Source organism: Aotus nancymaae, unplaced genomic scaffold (assembly GCF_030222135.1).
Source record: "Aotus nancymaae isolate 86718 unplaced genomic scaffold, 86718_ANA_hifiasm-v0.15.2.pri h1tg000053l, whole genome shotgun sequence".
NCBI lineage: Eukaryota > Metazoa > Chordata > Mammalia > Primates > Aotidae > Aotus > Aotus nancymaae.
Window position 1 is genome coordinate 7,175,404 of NW_026988467.1, and position 19,601 is coordinate 7,195,004.

A 19,601-nucleotide genomic window follows, 5' to 3' on the forward strand; every position below is an offset into this window, starting at 1 on the left:
GCCTGGCCAATGTGGTGGAACCCCGCCTCTACAGAGTCTTGCTTTGTTGCTCAGGCTGGAATGCAGTGGCACAGTCTGGGCTCAGTGCAAACTCCACCTTCCAGGTTCAAGTGATTCTCTTGCTTCAGCCTCTCTAATAACTGGGATTACAGGTGTGCACCACCACACCCGGCCTATTTTTGTACTTTTAGTAGAAATGGGGTTTCACCATGTTGGCCAGGCTGGTCTCGAACTCCTGTTCTCGAGCAATCCTCCCACTTTGGCTTCCCAAAGTGCTGGAATTACAAGCATGAACCACCATGGCATGACATAATATAACATGTTTAATGTGTATCCTTCCAGTCTTCTTTGTATGAATTTATATGCAAACATTTGAGTGTATAGACAGATTTTTTTTGTTCGTTTGTTTGAAATGGTTCTCACTCTGTCACCCTGGCTGGACAGGCTGGAGTGCAGTAGCATGTTCACAGCAGCCTTGTGAACACTGCAGCCTTGACCTCCCGGGCTTAAGTGAGCCTCCTGCCTAAGCCTCCTGAGTAGCTGTGACTACAGGCATGTTACCACATCTGGCTAATTTTTTTCTTTTTTATAGAAACTGGGTCTCACTGTTTTGCCCATGGTGGTGTTAAGCTCCTGGGCTCAAGTGATTCTCCTGCCTTGATCTCCCAAAGTACTGGGATTACAGGTGCGAGCCACTACACCTGTCCTAGATTTTTTTGTTACATAAATGATCATATAATATGCTGATAGGTAGATGGATGGATGGATGCTAAAGCTCAGCAATAATTCTAATAACCAGGGAACTAACTTAAAAAGTGATGTATATTTTACCTATTACATTGAGAAATGGGCTTTTGCTACACTTTAGGTGGACAATACAAATTAAGGCTTTTGGCCGGGCATGGTGGCTCACGCCTGTAATCCAAGCACTTTGGAGGCCAAGGTGGGCGGATCACCTGAGGTCGGGAGTTCAAGACCAGCCTGACCAACATGGTGAAACCCTGTCTTTAAAAAAAAAAATTAAAAAACAAAACAAAACAAAACAAAAAACAAATTAAGGCTTTTTACAAAGTAATTTGGCAATATCAATAGAAATTTAACTGTATAGGGGAATGAGGTGAGGTACAGAGTTTCAGTTGGGGAAGATGAAAACATTCTAGTAGGGATGAGAGCGATGGTTGCACAACAGTGTGCTTGCACTTACTATCATAGAACTGCATACTCAAGTGGTTAAAATGGGAAATTTTTGTGTTATTTATATTTTACCATAATTTCAGTCGATTAATTGATCAATCTGCTAATAAGCTGGAATCCCCAAAGAAAGAGAATCAGTGATTATAAAACAATATTGGCCAGGCATGGTGACCCACGCCTATAGTCCCAGCACTTTGGGAGGCCGAGGCAGGCAGATCACTTGAGGTCAGGAGTTCGAGACCAGCTTGGCTAACATAGTGAAACCCCATCTCTACTGAAAATAACAAAAATTAGCCAGGCATCGTGGCACACATCGGTAACCCAGCTACTTGGGAGGCTGAGTCAGAAGAATTGGTTGAACCTGGGAGGCGGAGGTTGCAGTGAGCTATCATGCCACTCTACTCCAGCCTGGGCAACAAGAGCAAGTCTCTGTCTCAAAAAAAAACCAAAACAAAACATAATATCGATCATAATATTTCCTGTGCATAAAATCTAATTTGTTATACCTAATGTGAAACCTAACTCTTTATCCAGGAAGATACAGAGTTGTCAAAGGCATCATCTCTCCTGTTGGTGATGCCTATAAGAAGAAAGGACTCATTCCTGCCCATCACCGGGTCATCATGGCAGAACTTGCCACCAAGAATTCCAAATGGGTGGAAGTTGACACATGGGAAAGTCTTCAGAAGGAGTGGAAAGAGACTCTTAAGGTGCTAAGGTACTCATAGTGGAATCAGCTTTGTCAGTTCTGTGTAAATGGCTAGGCAGCTTGTTTTTACCATGTTTCCACGTTGCTTACATCTGTGAACATACAGATTTGCAAAACTGTCACATTTGTTATAAGTCATTCCTGTAGAAGGTTACTATAAGACTGTAGAGCACAGTACCAGAGGATGGGTATTCCTTAGCCCCTCTGTGTCTTTCATTATATTTTAAGATGTTTGTGACCGGGTGTGGTGGCTCACGCCTGTATTCCCAGCACTTTGGGAGACAGAGGCGGTTGGATCACTTGAAGTCAGGAGTTCGAGACCAGCCTGGCCAACATGGTGAAAACCCATCTCTACTAAAAATACAAAAATTAGCTGGGCGTGGTGGTGTGTGCCTGTAATCTCAGCTACCTGGGAGGCTGAGGCAGGAGAATCACTTGAACCCCGGGGGACGGAGGTTATATTGCATGCTTGCTACTATGTGTTATCACTATTAGAAAATAGAAAATAGAGGAAGCTGGCCTGGCATGTCTGTGTCCCAAATAAGAGAGGCAAAATTGCAGGAAGATGTTATTATTATCAGTCTTTCTAAGTATAAAAGTGACAGGCAGATAATTTAAGGAAGAGAAGCATCAAGTGCTGCTTGATCATGGACAGGCCTGATTTGTATGCTACTTCCGTGACAGCATCTGGGGAGAGTCACAGATCTCTGTGCCCATACCTTTGAAGCAATTCTAGTTAAGGGTTCAGAGATCAGAGCAAGTGACATCTAATTTTTTTTTTTTTAACGGAGTCTCACTTTGTTGCCCAGGCTGGAGTGCAGTGGTGTGATTTTGGCTCACTGCATCCTCTGCCTCCTGGGTTGGAGCAATTCTCCTGCCTCAGCCTCCCAAGTAGCTGGGGTTATAGGTGTGTGCCACCATGCCTGGCTAATTTTTGTGTTTTTTGTAGAGATGGGTTTTTGCCATGTTGGCCAGGCTGGTCTTGAACTCCTGACCTCAGGTGATCCACCCACCTTGGCCTCCCAGAGTGCTGGGATGACAGGCGTGATCCACCGCACCCGGCCCTCCCCGTTTTTTTTTTTTTTTTTGAGACAGAGTCTCGCTCTGTCTCCCAGGCTGGAGTGCAGTGGTGTGAACTCACCTCACTGCAACCTCTCCCTCCTGGGTTCACGCAATTCTCCTGCCTCAGCCTCCTGAGTAGCTGGGACTATAGGTGCCCACCACCACCCCTGGCTAATTTTTGTATTGTTAGTAGAGATGGGGTTTCATCATGTTGGCCAGGCTGGTCTTGAACTTCTGACCTCAGGTGATCTACCTGCCTCGGCCTCCTAACACCTAATTATTCCTTTTTTTTTTTGAGACAGAGTTTCACTCTTGTTGCCCAGGCTGGAGTGTGATGGCGTGATCTTGGCTCACTGCAACTTCTGCCTCCCGGGTTCAAGCAATTTCCCTGCCTTAGCCTTCTGAGTTGTTGGGATTACAGGCACCGTCACCACGCCCAGTTAATTTTTTTGTATTTTCAGTAGAGATGGGGTTTCATCATGTTGGGCAGACTGGTCTTGAACTCCTGACCTCAGGTGATCTGCCTGTCTCAGCCTCCCAAAGTGCTGGGATTACAGGCCTGCCACTGGGCCCAGCTGACACCTAATTATTGCTTAATGTTATTTTGATTTTTTAAAATTTTCTTTTTTTTGTTGGAGATGGGGTCTCGCTATGTTGCCTAGGCTGATCTCAAACTCCTGGCCTCAAGCAGTCCTCCCAAAGTGCTGGGATTACAAGTGTGAGCTACCATGCCTGGCCTATTGTTATCTTGAGTTTAAAATAAAAGGGCTTTCTGAAAAGACTTTCTGTTTACTATCTGTTCTTAGAGTTCTGAACCTTCCAGTTACCGACTACATCAGTTAGGATTCAGATGAGGAAATAGAAACCACTCTGGGTATTTTAAGTGGAAAGAGATTTAAGTTCTACTCAAAAAGTACTTACAAGTAAAAGAACTGAGGCTGAGTGTGGTGGCTCATGCCTATAATCCCAACACTTTGGGAGGCTGAGTCGGGCGGATTACCTGAGGCCAGGAGTTCAAGACCAGCCTGGCCAACATGGCAAAACCCCATCTCTACTAAAGATAAAAAGATTAGTTGGGCATGGTGGTGCATGCCTGTAATTCCAGCTACTCCAGAGGCTGAGGCAGGAGAATTGGCTGAGCCTGGGAGGTAGAGGTTACATTGAACTGAGATTGCACAACTGCACTCCAGTCCGGGCGACACAACAAGACTCTGTCTCAAAAAAAAAAGTAGCTGGAGAAGTGTAAGTCAAGATCACTACTCCAAAGTTGCAGTCAGAATTTAACAAACCAGTTTTGCTTCTGCTGCTATTGAACCGTCTGTCTCCTGAAGTTAATGATGGGACAGTGGCCTCCAGAGTCTAGCCACCACACCCACACTAGAAAGGATGACTTGTCAGGCTCCACAGCCCCAGGATGATGGCCTCTGTCCTCCTCCTGCCTTCCACAACTCTCAGGAGAGAATCCCATTAGCAGAATTGCAGTCACGTCCAGAACCTGCTGCAAGGACCTCTGGGAAGGGTGCTGGGCAGCATTGGGGGCTGAGCCAGTATAGTATCTGCACAGTGATCTCTTAAGAGGACTTACTTTTCAGACTTGGCAGGGAGAAGAGTCTCCACTGCTTGATGGCAAAAAATTCTCCCATGAGGGACCAGGTTCCTGGGCCACAGCCCTAACCAACCCTCTGGCTTTATAGTAACCTTATGGCCCATTACATGGTCAACTCAGCTGTTCAGAAGGGTTGGGATAAAGGGTTGGGATAAAGGACCCACAGTTGAATCCCACAGGTGTAGTTGATGTTATTTGGGTAACATTGCACAGTTCGTAAACAGTGGGTACCCTGGTGCCAGCCCAGAATAGAGCTATACACAAATCCTGCTTAGAGCCCCTTCCTTTGAGGCCTCAGGCACTTGCCCCTCTAGGACCTTCTCCTTGGCATTGTGTTAAGCCACACTCTTCAGTGGTCAAGAGTGCGGGCTCTGGACTAGACTGCTGAGGTTCAAGTCCTGGCTCTGCTATTAATACTTATAAGTTAAATGACTTTGGGCAAATTAGTCAGTGTCCTCTCTCAATGGGGGTAATAAACCATTCTGATATAAGGGTGGCAATAATACAGAGATGAGGTTTCACTATGTTAGCCAAGCTGGTCTTGAACTCCTGACTTCAAGTGATCTGCCTGTCTCGGCCTCCCAGTGCTGGGGCTACAGGCGTGAGTCACCATGCCTGGCCAACTTTGTTTTATAATCACTGATTCTCTTTCTTTGGGGATTCCAGCTTATTAGCAGATTGATCAATTAATTGATGAAATTATGGTAAAATATAAATAACATAAAAATTTCCCATTTTAACCACTTTAGTGTACAGTTCTATGATAGTATGATAGAGATATGTCATCTCTCAAAAAAAAAAAAGTTAGGCTGGGCGTGGTGGCTTACGCCTGTAATCCATGCACTTTGGAGGCCAAGGTGGGTGGATCACCTGAGGTCGGGAGTTCAAGACCAGCTTGACCAACATGGTGAAACCCCGTCTTCAGATAAATAAATAAATAAATAAATAAAGCTAGCTGAACATGGTGGCATGTGCCTGTAGTCCCAGCTGTTTGGGAGGCGGAGGCAGTAGGCTCACCTGAGCCCAGGAGTTCTTGGTTGCAGCAAGCTCTGTGTCACTGCGCTCCATCCTGGGCAGTAGAGTGAGCCTGTGTCTCTAAAAAACAACCCCCAAAACATTGTTTCAAACAAATTATCGAATGCCTCCTATGTTTCATGGACTCTGCTAGGAGCTGGAGTTGCAACTGTTAAGCCTCCTTTTTCCCTTCCCTTATGGAGATAATAATATTTATGATACAGGATGTTGAGAAGATGTTTTTTTTTTTTGAGACAGAGTTTTGCTCTTGTTTCCCAGGCTGAAGTGCAATGGTGAGATCTCGGCTCACTGCAACCTCTGCCTCCTGGGTTCAAGTGATTCTCCTGTCTCCACTTCCCAAATAGCTGGGATTACAAGCATGTACCACCATGCCTGGCTAATTTTATATTTTTTGTAGAGATGAGGCTTCTCCATGTTGGTCAGACTGGTCTCAAACTCCTGACCTCAGGTGATTCACCTGCCTCAGGCTCCCAAAGTGCTGGGATTACAGGTGTGAGCCACCATGCCTAGCCAAGAAGACTTTTTTTGTGTTTTTTTTTTTTTGAGACAGAGTCTCCATCTGTCACCCAGGCTGGAGTGCAGTGGCATGATCTTGGCAATTGCAGCCTCCGCCTCCTGGGTTCAAGTGATTCTCCTGCCTCAGCCTCCAGAGTAGCTGGGATTACAGGTGTGTACCACCACAACTGGCTAATTTTTTGTATTTTCAGTAGAGACGGGGTTTCACCATGTTGGTCAGCTGGTCTCGAACTCCTGACCTTGTGATATGCCTGCCTCAGCCTCCTAAAGTGCTGGGATTACACGCATAAACCACATTCGATTTTTTTATCTCTTTTTAGTCCTCCACAACAGTCATCTTAGGTTGAGAGGATTTTATCAGATAATCCATTTAAAGGATTCAGTATAGGGTGTGGCACATAATAAATAAATAATGTTGGCCAGGCATGATTGCTCATGCCAGTAATCCCAGCACTTTGGGAGACTGAGAGGGGCGGATCCCTTGAGGTCAGAAGTTCAAGACCAGCCTGGCCAACATGATGAAATCCCATCTCTACTAAAAATACAGAAAAAAATAGCCCAGCATGGTGGTGTGGACCTGTAATCCCAGCTGCTCAGGAGGCTAAGGCAGGAGAATTGCTTGAACCCAGGAGGCAGAGGTTGCAGTGAGCTGAAATTTTGCCACTGCACTCACTCCAACTTGGGTGATAGAGCAAGACTCCATCTCAAAATAATAAATAAATAATGTTAATGATACTCTAATGGGGCATTGTGAGAAAGCAGAGCATTCTATTGTTCTGTTGTTTTATAGACACCATCAAGAGAAACTGGAGGCTCGTAACTGTGGTCACCAGCAGAATTCACCTACACTAGAAAGGCCTGGACGGAAGAGGAAGTGGACTGAGCAAAAACAAGATTCTAATCAAAAGAAATCCCTAGATCCAAAAACAAAAGGTTTGTACGTTTTATCAGGACTCATGGACTAGAGCTGATAAGATTCTATAGCTGAGCAAACCCCTGTGTATTTTTTTGGTTTTTAGAGATGGGATCTCACTATGTTGGCCAGGTTGGTCTTGAACTCCTGGCCTCAAGCAATCCTCCGCCTTGGTCTCCCATAGTATTAGGTTTACAGGTGTGAGCCACTACTACACCTGGCCTGTATTTTTTTTTTTGGTTTTGAGATGTGGTGTTGCTCTGTTGCCCAGGCTGGAGTGCAGTGGCACAATGTCGGCTCACTGCAACCTCTGCGTCCCGGATTCAAACAATTCTCCTGCCTCAGCCTCCTCAGCAGCTGAGACTACAGGCGTATGCCACCATGGCCTGCTAATTTTTTGTATTTTTAGTAGAGACGGGGTTTCACTATATTAGCCAGGATGGTCTCGATCTTCTGACCCCATGATTTGCCCACCTCAGCCTCCCAAAGTGCTGGGATTATAGGCATGGGCCACCGTGCCCAGCCTAGCCTATATTTTCATTTTATAATGCATACTTGGTGTCTGGAAAATGCCCCTTGTTAGTTTCATGAAGCGAAGAAGAGTAAAAGGCACCCGAGCTTATTTCTCCTGCAGTGGTCTCTAATTTTTGAGGTGTTCTGGATCTCTTTTGGGAATCTGATTCTTATAAAAACTGTGAATTCTTATTCTTTTTTTTTTTTTTTTTTTTTTTGAGAAAGAGTTTTGCTCTTGTTGCCCAGGCTGGAGTGCAATGGTGTGATCTCGGCTCACTGTAACCTCTGCCTCCCGGGTTCAAGCAATTCTCCTGCCTCAGCCTCCCAAGTATACACCACTACCCCTGGCTAATTTTGTATTTTTAGTAGAGACGGGGTTTCTCCATGTTGGCCAGGCCAATCTCAAACACCTGACCTCAAGTGATCCACCTGCCTTGGCCTCCCAGAGTGGTGGGATTACAGGCATGAGCCACCGTGCCCAGCCCCAACCCTCATTCTTGAAAAGCACATGTATTCCTTCATTTCGATACAATGGGTTATTAGAAAAGTAAACTCTTTTCCACTTGGAGGAGGTAGGGGGGAAGAAAAAGCAAACCCTGAAGCTCTGTTTTATTCTTCCCAGCTGCACCCAAGGTCAAGCTGCTGTGTGGGGCAGATTTACTGGAGTCCTTTGCTGTTCCCAATTTGTGGAAGAGTGAAGACATCACCCAAATCGTGGCTGACTATGGGCTCATATGTGTTACTCGGGCTGGAAATGATGCTCAGAAATTTATCTACGAATCGGATGTGCTGTGGAAACACCGGAGCAACATTCACGTGGTGAATGAATGGATCACTAATGACATCTCATCCACAAAAATCCGGAGAGCCCTCAGAAGGGGCCAGAGCATCCGCTATTTGGTACCAGATCTTGTCCAAGAATACATTGAAAATCATAATTTGTACAGCTCTGAAAGTGAAGACAGGAATGCTGGGGTCATCCTGGCCCCTTTGCAGAGAAACACTGCAGAAGCTAAGACATAAGAATTCTACAGCATGATATTTTGGACTTCCCGTTTGGGGATCTGAAACAATCTGGGCATTAGTAACTGGGGAAGGAAGTTGTGATCTGTTGCCTAAACTAAAGCTTAAGTTGAGTAAAAACTGGCCTGGTGTGGTGGCTCACGCCTATATTCCCAGCACTTCGGGAGGCCAAGACAGGCAGATCACAAAGTCAAGAGATCGAGACTATCCTGGACAACATGGTGAAACCCTGTCTTTACTAAAAATACAAAAATTAGCTGGGCATGGTGGTGCTCACCTGTAGTCCCAGCTACTCGGGAGGCTGAGGCAAGAGAATCGTTTGAACCCGGGAGGCAGAGGTTGCAGTGAGCCGAGACTGCACCACTGCACTCCAGCCTGGCAACAGAGCAAGACTCTGTCTCAAAAAAAAAAAAAAAAAACAGTTTAGTAAAAATCAATGGTAAGTTAAAATAAGGGTTTTTTTCTTCTTTTTATCAGATGTTGCTAAGATGAATGTTTTCCTTATGGTCTTATTTTAATCTCTATCTTTAAAACATTAAGACAAGAAATTAGTAGCACACAAAAAACAGAAGTATTTTCAGTAAAACTAGCAACAAATAAGTTAAAAAGTCCATCCTAACTCTACCATATAAAAGAAGCAAAATGTGAAAGCAAACGTTCATTTAAAATTCTAACTTTGGGAAAAAAAATACATATATATATATATATATATATATATATATATATATAAAAGGGGAGTTGATAAATAAAATTCTAACTTTGGTTATGAAGGGAATTGACATTTTATGTATACCTGTTGCTGGGTAATCAGCAGCCAGGGTAGACAAAAAGGAATTCTTTTTTTTTTTTGAGACGGAGTTTGGCTCTTCTTGCCCAGGCTGTAGTACAGTCGCTTGATCTTGGCTCACTGCAACCTCCACCTCCTGGGTTCAAGCAATTCTCCTGCCTCAGCCTCCCAAGTAGCTGGGATTACAGGCACGCACCACCATGCCTGGCTAATTTTTTGTATTTTTAGTAGAGATGGTGTTTTACCATGTTGGCCAGGCTGGTCTCGAACTCCTGACCTTAGGTGATCCACCTGCCTTGGCCACTCAAGTGCTGGAATTAAAGGCATGAGCCATCGAGCTCAGCCAAGAAAGGAATTCTTACAGTAGTATTCTTGTAAAATGTACCATTGATAAATCATCTCCAGTTACACAAAATAAAGGTTGTGTATATGTCTGCCAGAAACATTGTACCAATAGTTCTCTGTGACACATACCAGAATTGCCAGCTAAACTTTGGCAAGACCTATCTGCCTGGAGCTCCACCTTTGGAGGTGTAGGGAGTTGAGGTCCAAGCCCTCATATGTTTAGAAAGGTACACAGGTATTTCTGATGCCCACCAGAGGGAGAGAGCTGGTGCCTTACACTTTATACACATTCACTTAGCCTTGTTTTGGGTCATGCTCTATCCCTGGCCATTCATCCTCTCTTTATCTGTCATCAGGAGCAACTTCAGAGATGACATCATGCTACTTTGAATTGAGAGAACCACAGAGAATGAGGGATCTCATTCAAAGATTTTCTAAGGCTGAATGCTCTTAGCCCTTATTGATAGATTAATTAGAAGACCTGAGTGGGGTGCAATGGGGCATGCTCTGTAATCTCATCTACATGGGAGGCTGGGGCAGGAGGATAGCTTGAACCTAGAAGTTTGAGACCTGCCCAGGCAAAATAGTGAGAACTTGACTTAAAAAAACTCTGGTGTTTCTGAAGAGTCCTGCTGTTTCTGTTCCAGCCTGCTGTGAATCTGCCATTTCTGAATTTAAGCAGAAAAAGGGTCTATTTCCTCATACTATTCTAATACACTTAAATAGTATTAATTCTTTTTTTGTTGTTGTTCTTTTTTGAACTGTGGTTCAGAAGGATAAATAGTATTAATTCTAATACTATTCTAATACATACAAAATAGAATAATTTGCCTTTTTGCAATTTCTATTTCATACCTACACCACTCCAGATGAAGGGTTTGTAACTGTGGAATTAAAAAATGCTTAGAAATTTGCAATTGTATAGTCATATCTGAATCTGCAGTTTAAAAAAGGAAAATGTTAAATACACTTAAACAAATGTATGTGCTACAGCTCCCAACTTACTAAAGCCAGCCGGCCAACTCTGAGATACAGGGAAGGTACAAAGCCTGACACCTGGCTGGGCACTGTGGCTCATGCCTGTAATCCCAGCACTTTGGGAGGCCGAGGCAGGTGGATCACCTGAGGTCAGGAGTTTGAGGCCAGCCTGGGCAGCATGGTGAAACCCCATCTCTACTAAAAATACAAAAAATAAGCCAGGTGTGGTGGCGTGTGCCTATAGTCTCAGCTACTCGGGATGCTGAGGCAGGAGAACTGTTTGAACCCAGGAGGTGGAGGTTGCAATGAGCCAAGATGGCACCACTGCACTCTAACCTGGGTGACAGAGTGAGACTCTATCTAAAAAAAAAGAAAAAATCTGACAGCTAGCAGGTTTCAGGATCCATCTGCCAAGTCCGTGAAAGGCTAGAGCCTCAGATCCTACAGATGAGAGTCATTTTTCTCCTCCTTAGCTTCTTACAGTTTAAGAGAGTTGAAGCAGCCCTGAAAAGTAATGATTGAGCACGATGAAACCGTCAGAATCGAACTTTGATTTCTTCAGGGAAACTATACCTAGTTCATCTGAAGTGTTGTGTGAACTGCAGGAAGGTTCCAATGCTGGAAACTTCTCTCACACTGTTGTGCCTTCCTACTTAGAAGTGCCCGTGCTCTGCTCAGCTGTGACTGTACTGACCTCAGGACCTCACTGGACAAGGCATGTGGAGACCCTTGCAGGAGCCCTGGTAAGGGTACAATGATCCTTTTGTTGTTTTTTTTTTTTTTTTGAGATGGAGTTTCGCTCTTGTTGCCAAGATCCTGTGTCATTGCAACCTCCACCTCTGGGTTCAAACGATTCTCCTGCCTTAGCCTTCCAAGTAGCTGGGATTACAGGTACCCACCACCATGCCAGGCTAATTTTGTATTTTTAGTAAGACAGGGTTTCACCATGTTAGCCAGGCTGGTCTTGAACTCCTGACCTCAGGTGATCCACCTGCCTCGGCCTCCCAAAGTGCTGGGATTACAGGCGTGAGCCACGCCTGGCCTGATCCTATTGTTGCACTATTTATGGAGCAACAACTTTGTACAGAGAACAAGCTTGGCTTTTTCTCCCAATGCCAAGGATGCTGCTGATGCCGCCACATAATAGCATAATTTTGGGTGTTCTCAAGGACAGAACTTCCCCTTTGAATAATGGAACAATGAATTTCACCGGGGAATACATACTGACTGATGTGAAGAAAATACGCCGTTGTTTATTCCCTCCCGCGTCATTTCCATGATTTGCTTTTGTACTGTGAGTTTAGAGGAAATGTGTGATGCTGGCACTTTGTTTGGCTTGTTTGATGCTGGGGGTTTTATGTGTTGTACATTTTACCCCTTACATTGTGTAATTTGAATGCAGCAAACAAACCTGCAGTAAAAGTCCTTTATTAGCGTCTTGGTTCGGATGGATGGAGGGCCTTTGTGGTAGTGTTTGCCTTTGTGAACAGCAGACCTTTCAGATGAGAGAAGTGGGTTTTCCTTGGTGATGGAGGTGTAGAGATTGAGCCATGGGGATGATTTAGGTTAAAGAATGCTTTTTTGGCCATCTTGAGGATCTAACAACAGAGTAGAAGGAAGCATCCCCTAGGTCAGCATGCAGAGTGGTGGGAGGGCTTTTATCTTCCTTACCCAAGCCTCTCTTTTCACTTTTCTCGAAGTCCAGAAGTTGCTCTATGATGAAATAGCCTCCTTTAACGTTTATTTCCGGGTGCCACAGGAGCTCCATTCCTCTGCCATTCTCATAATTCTTCCCAAAGGCCTATGATCTACAAATTTCACCAGGGCATCCACCTAGCTGTGAGGCTGCATACACAGTCTCCACTTCTGAATCTGAACTTAGCTTATCAGTGCTGCTGTCTGAACTTCGTAATGCCAACATTTACTGAACACTTACTGTGTGATTGGCTTGTGCTCCTGAGCGCCTTATATCATAAGGAAACAGCAAAATTAGGGGACTGGTATAAATGGTGAAGCTAGTTCAGAGCCAGCACCCCTAATCTCACTTTCTGTCAAATATTACTTTTCAAAGAATGAAGTTGTAGCCAAATCTTGAAATTTTCATTTACCCTAAGTGAGGACAAATGAAGCTTTCAAGGAATTGAGACCGATGTGTTCAGTCCTCACAGAAGGACTAGGCTGAACTTGCCCAGTGTTAGCAATTCCTTGGAACTAGGATAGTGGAATCACAGGGAGAAGGTGATATGGGCTATAATTAACTTTTTTTTTTTTTTTCTTGCTTCTGAGACAGTTTTGCTGTGTCACCAGGCTAGAGTGCAGTGGTGCAGTCTTGGCTCACTGCAACTTCTGCCTCCTGGGTTCAAGTGATTCTCCCTCCTCAGCCTCCCAAGTAGCTGGGATTACAAGCGCGAGCCACTATGCCTAGCTAATTTTTGTATTCTTAGTAGAGACAGGTGTTCACCGTGATGGCCAAGCTGGTCTCAAACTCCAGGCCTCAAGTGATCCGCCCCTTTCAGCCTCCCAAAGTGCTGGAATTACAGGTGTGAGGCACCGTGCCCCGCCCAGATAGGTTTTTGACTTGTTGTGGTGGTGCCTAGTCCCGTTATTCTCCGTTTTGACTCTGCAGGGATGATCGCTGTCCCCTTGCCATCCTTTAATGAAACTGTCATCTCAGTTTTAGAACTGGAATTCCGATCCATTTCTGCCTTACGTGTCTTACCAAGTCTAAATGACTTGCATGGACGGTGTTTCCCAAATCAAGTTAAGCTGCCCAGTAAACTTTTCTTTTTTTGAGGTAGAGTTTTGCTCTTGTTGCCCAGGCAGAGTTCAATGGCACGATCTCGGGCTCACTGCAACCTCCGCCTCCCGGATTCAAGTGATTCTCCTAACCTGACAATTACATTGTAAAACATTAGGAAAAATAGCAAACATACAAAATTAGTGATAATAGTATAATGAGCCCCTACGTACCCATCACCAACTTTAAGCATTACATTTTGCCAATCTTCCTTCATCTATATTTGTTTTATTTTGCTGGAGTCTTTTATTTGTATTTGTTTGTTTATTTTTGAGATGGAGTGTCACTCTTGTCACCCAGACTGGAGTGCAATGGTGTGATCTCGGCTCACTGCAACCTCTGCCTCCCGGGATCAAGTGATTATACTGCCTCAGCTTGCTGAGTAGCTGGGATTACAGGCATCCACCACCACGCCCAGCCAATTTTTGTATTTTTATTAGAGACAGGGTTTGACCACGTTAGCCAGGCTGGTCTCGAACTCCTGACATCAGGTGATCCACCTGCCTCGGCCTCACAAAGTGGTAGGATTACAGGCGTGAGCCACTGATCCCAGCTGCTGGAGTCTTCTAAAGCAAATCCCAGATGTGTAATTTTCCCCATAAATGCTTCATTGTGAGGAATGCTAGAGTCCAATTTGTACATTAAAACAAGGGTATATTGGCTAGTACCAGGCATGGTGGCTCAGCCAGGCTTGGTGACTCATATCTGTAATCCTAGCACTTTGGGAGGCCAAGGTGTAAGGATTGCTTGAGCCCAGGAGTTCAAGAACAGCCTGGATAACATAGCAAGACCCCATCTTTAGAAAAAAAAATAATAACGTGTACTGGCTGGGCACAGTGGCTCATGCCTGTAATCCCGGAACTTTGGGAGGCAGAGGCAGCAGATTGCTTAAGGCCAGGAGTTCGAGACTAGCCTGGGCAATATGGCAAAACCCCATCTCTACCAAAAATACAAAAATTAGCTGGGTGTGGTGGTGTGTGCCTATAGTCCCAGCTATTCAGGAGGCTGAGGTGGGAGGATGGTTTGAGCCCAGGAGGCGGAGGTTACGGTGAGCTGAAATTGTGCCATTGTACTCCAGCCTGGGTGACAGAGCCGGATCCTGTCTCAAAAAACAAAACAAGGCCGGGTACGGTGGCTCATGCCTGTAATCCTGGCACTTTGGGAGGCCGAGGTGAGAGGATCCCTGAGGTCAGGAGTTCTAGACCAGCCTGGCCAACATGGTGAAACTCCGTTTCTAATAAAAATAGAAAAAATTAGCTGAGTGTGGTGGCAGGCACCTGTAATCCCAGCTGTTTGGGAGGCTGAGGCAGAATTGCTTGAACCCAGGTGGTAGAGGTTGCAGTGAGCCGAGATCACGACACCGCGCTCCAGCCTGGGCAACAAGCAAAAACTCCCTCTCAAAAAACAAACAAACAAAAACAAAACAAGTGTACTAAGTCATGTGCGGTGGTTCACACCTGTAATCCCAGCTTTTGGGAGGTCAAGACAGTAGGATCACTTGAGCCCAGGAGTTCACTAGGTGTGGTGGCTCATGCCGGTAATCCCAGCACTTTGGGAAGCTGCGGTGGGTGGATCATGAGATCAGGAGTTCGAGACCAGCCTGGCCAAGATGGTGAAACCCCATCTCTACTAAAAATGCAAAAATTAGCTGGGCGCAATGGCATGCACCTGTAATCCCAGCTACTCGGGAGGCTGAGGCAGGAGAATCGCTTGAACCCGGGAGGCAGAGGTTGCAGTGAGCCAAGATTGCACCATTGCACTCCAGCCTGGGTGACAGTGAGACTCCATCTCAAAAAAAAAAAAAAAAAGACTCTGGTCTAGAGTTTTAAAAAGAAAGAAAAAAGACCAGCATGAGCAACATAGTGAGATCCTGTGTCTAAGAAAAATGTTTGAAAAATTAGCCAGGCATGGTAGCTTGTGCATATAGTCCCAGGTACTTGAGAGGCTGAGGTGAGAAGATTGCTTGAGCCTGGGATACGGAGGCTGTAGTGAGCTGTGCCCCATTGCACTCCAGCCTGGACGACTGAGACCCTGTTTTAAAAAAATAAAATAGTGCAGCTAAAAGTATTGATGTCACCAAAGCAGAAGACCCAAGTCTGCAGCCACACTCTTCTTGTTGAGATGATAATATTCATCAAGTGATTTTCAAAATTTTTATTTACTTATTTCCCACTTCATAAGCTGGTCTAGCACGAAGTAGTACTTAGTTTAGCATTTGTATCTTCAGCAACTGAAACATGTTCGAAATTGAACCATAATTTTGCTCTCCAATAGATAAGTAATGGTAATAAAGTTGAGTAAGAAGAAAGGGGACCTTGGCCGGGTATGGAGGCTCATGCCTGTAATCCCAGCACTTTGGGAGGCCAAAGCACTTGTGGATCACCTAAGGTCAGGAGTTCAAGACCAGCCTAGCCAACATGGTGAAGCCCGTCTCTACTAAATGTACAACAAAATTAGCCGGGGAGCCAGGCACAGTGGCTCACGCCTGTAATCCCAGCACTTTGGGAAGTCAAGGCGGGCGGATCACAAGGTCAAGAGATCGAGACCATCCTGGCCAACATGGTGAAACCCCATATCTACTAAAAATACAAAAGAAAAATTAGCCAGGCATGGTGGTGCGTGCCTGTAGTCCCAGCTACTTGGGAGGCTGAGGCAGGAGAATTGCTTGAAACTGGAAAATGGAATTTGCAGTGAGCCGGGATTTCACCACTGCACTCCAGCCTGGCCATACAGAGAGACTCCATCTCAAAAAAAAAAAACAAAATTAGCCGGGATGTTGGCAGGTACCTGTAGTCTCAGCTACGCAGGAATCTGAGGCAGGAGAATTGCTTAAACCTGGGGAGGTGGAGGTTGCAGTGAGCCAAGATTGCACCACTGCACTCTAGCCTGGGTGACGGAGCAAGACTCCATCTCAAAAAAAAAAAAAAGAAAGAAAAAAAGAAAGGGCACCTTTTTTTTTTTTGATACAGTCTTGGGTTCAAGTGATTTTCATGCCTCAGCCTCCTGAGTAGCTGGGATCACACATATGCCACCCAGCTACTTTTTGTGTTTTTAGTAGAGATGGGGTTTTTTTCAAGTTGGTCATACTGGTCTCAAACTCCTGGACTCAAGTGATCCTCCTCCCACCTCTGCCTCCCAAAATGCTGGGATTACAGGCATGAGCCACCATGCCCAGACAAGAGTATCTTATGATATTGATAGGGAAAGGAGGCAGAGAAATTCAGGGCAGAAATTTGCCCAGAAGAGGGCAAGTGCCTGGTGAGGGCTCCCCACCCCAAGCCGAAAAGCCTGATACTATGGCCCAAAATAAGAAATTACATCCCTGTTTGCCCTCTTGAATGTTGCCTTTTCCATAACTACCCATGGTCCATCCCCCTGTCCTGTGCCCATAAAAACCTCGGGCTCAGCCAGGCATGCTGGCTCACATCTATAATCCCAGCACTTTGGGAGGCTGAGGTGAGTGGATCACAAGGTCAGGAGTTCAAGACCAGCCTGGCCAACATGATGAAACCCCCGTCTCTACTAAAAATATAAAAATTAGCCAGGTATGGTGGTGGGCATCTGTAATCCCAGCTACTTGGGAGGCTGAGGTGGGAGAATTGCTTGAACCCGGGAGGTGGAGGTTGCAGTGAGCTGAGACTGCACCATTGCACTCCAGCCTGGGTGACAGAGTGAGACCCTGTCTCAAAAAACAAAACAAAACAACCCAGGCTCAGCCAGGCGCAGTGGCTCATGCCTGTAATCCCAGCACTTCGGGAGGCCAAGGCAGGAAAATCACCTGAGGTCAGGAGTTTGAGACCATCCTGGCCAACATGGCAAAACCCCACCTCTACTAAAACACAAAAATTAGCCAGGTGTGGTGGCAGGCGCCTGTAATTCCAGCTACTTGAGAGGCTGAAACACCAGAATCACTTGAACCCAGGAGGCAGAGGTTGCACTGAGCCGAGATCACACCATTGTACTCCAGCCTAGGTGATATAGCAAGACTCAGTCTCAATAAACAAACAAACAGCAGAGAGAAGAGAAGCAGCTGGCTGTTGGAGACTACGGTTGGACGGTGGAAAGAAGTGGCTTGACTTTAGAGGGACAGCTTAATGGTGTGGCTTTGAAGAGGAGTCCGGCTGGGGACTTCAGGGGAATATTAGCTTCCTGCTCCATCCCCTTCTCAGCTCCTCTTCCCACTGAGAGCCACTTTCATTGGCAATAAATTTCTGCGCATTTACCATCTTCAATTCATTTGTGCTACCTCATTCCTCCTGGACACTGGACAAGAACTTGGGTCTAAAAGGCTGTCACACTGAACCTCCACTGAGCTGTTAACACTTAAGCTGTCCATGGACAGCAAAGCTAAAAGGGCATTGTAACACTCCTTCTGGGGCTTCATGGGTTGTGGGCACGCTCACCAGACCCTGCTGCGGGGCCAAGAACAAGTTTGCTCCTGCAGGTGCCCAAAAGCGCTCAGCCCGGCTCCCGCACCTGCTCACCTGCATGCTCCCCATCCCATGAGGGGTGGAGCACAGCGGGTCCAAGTAAGTGGAATTGCCCCTCCCAGTGCCAAAGCAGCTGGCTGGTTCCAGTGCAGCTACATTCCAGTTCCCGCCAATGAAGGGGTCAGGGAAATATCCAGCCTCAAAATGTATCAGAATTTTTTTCATTGCCAGTAGCAGGAAGCTCAACTCAAAGTGTTTTGAACAATAAGGACATGTATACTCAGAAGCACAGACAGAGGGCAGGATTGAAGGTTTGTAGGTTTGTAGGTGCGGTGAATCAACATTGTCATCAAGGACCTGGGTTCTGTCCATCCCTCTACTGTCCTAGTCACAGTGTCTTAAATCTAGTGCACTTGAGTTATGGGAGGGTCGCCAGTAGCCAGGCTTCCTTGTTCATGTTCATGAGTGACTCCCCATGGCTACCCATGGCTCTCTTAAAAAATTAAAGAAACGTCTTTCCCAGCAGCCCTATCAAAATCCTCAGTGCATCTCACTGGCTGATTCAGTTCAGTCATTGAAACCTGCTTCTCCCGAAAGCCAATCACTGGGAAAGCTAATAGGGTTTCTGGGATTGGTTTAGCTCAAAACTAATCCAGGTCTACCTTCAGGAGCTGGACCAAAGTCCCTAATGGCACTGCTGTCTTGCAGTAGGGAGAGGAGGTGTGGATCGTATGGAGTCCACCACAAGGTCCATGCTAGTCTTTGCTGAACCAGCATCAGACTCCATCAAGCAACACAAGAGTGATCCCGTGATAAAGTGCCCCTCAGCGATCCCCGTCCATTGCTGTCTAGGAGGAGCAATGCCTGTATACAGGTTCAGAACCTCAGTCTTGGGTGTAATCTGCTGGTTTACTTTGCCAGTACCAAATGAAAGGAAAGAAAGGGCTCAGAGTTGGCCAAATAAGATTTTCCTCTCCTTCCAGAGGTAACCTTGAGTCCTATCTAGAAAGATATTAGAATTGTAGAGGAAAATATGACTCCGTATCCTGTGGCAAGTGGAATCTATGTCCACTTCAACTGAAATTCAGTCTTGTCCATAATAGATGACCCTTGCTCAAGCTGGCCAGAAGTCATGCCAACCAGCACGAAGGTTAAAATTATTAGTTTTTTTCTGTGATTTTCATTTTCAGGCCAAGTTTTAGAACAATAAGATTTTAAGGATAGGAAGGAAGTAAGATTTCTGCATATCCTGTTCTATTAGTCATCTGGAATTTTTTTTTTTTTTGAGACAGTCTTGCTGCTTTACCCAGGAAGGAGTGCAATGGGGAGATATTGGCTCACTGCAACCTCTGCTCCCAGGTTCAAGCAATTCTTCTGCCCCAGCCTCCCCAGTAGCTGGGATTACAGGCATGTGCCCTCACGTCTGGGTGATTTTTGTGTTTTTAGTAGAGACAGGGTTTCACCCTGTTGGCCAGGCTTGTCTCGAACTCTTGACCTCAAGTGATCTGCCTAACTTGGCCTCCCAAAGTGCTGGGATTACAGGCGTGAGCCACGGCACCAAGCCCGGAATCAATGTCTTATAGTTACGCGAACCAACAGCTAGCTCATTATGGGCAAGGTGATGCCGCTCTGGCTTCTCAATGAAAATGGCATTTCTCCTTTGGAAAAGGTCATAGTCAGTCAGTCAACAAAC

General features: G+C 45.6%; 1 protein-coding gene across 4 annotated transcripts in view; it reads left to right on the forward strand.

Annotated features, from left to right (window-relative positions):
- Positions 1-8,694, forward strand: part of NMNAT1 (nicotinamide nucleotide adenylyltransferase 1) — a 30,322-nt gene extending 21,628 nt beyond the window's left edge. For all 4 annotated transcript variants that reach the window (XM_064363228.1, XM_064363227.1, XM_064363226.1 and 1 more), the window contains exons 3-5: positions 1,729-1,912; positions 6,913-7,055; positions 8,171-8,694. In XM_064363228.1, coding sequence (XP_064219298.1) covers positions 1,729-1,912; positions 6,913-7,055; positions 8,171-8,571 — 728 coding nt within the window. In that variant the 3' untranslated portion in view covers positions 8,572-8,694. The remainder of the gene's footprint in view (positions 1-1,728; positions 1,913-6,912; positions 7,056-8,170) is intronic.
- The last annotated feature ends 10,907 nt before the right edge of the window (positions 8,695-19,601 follow it).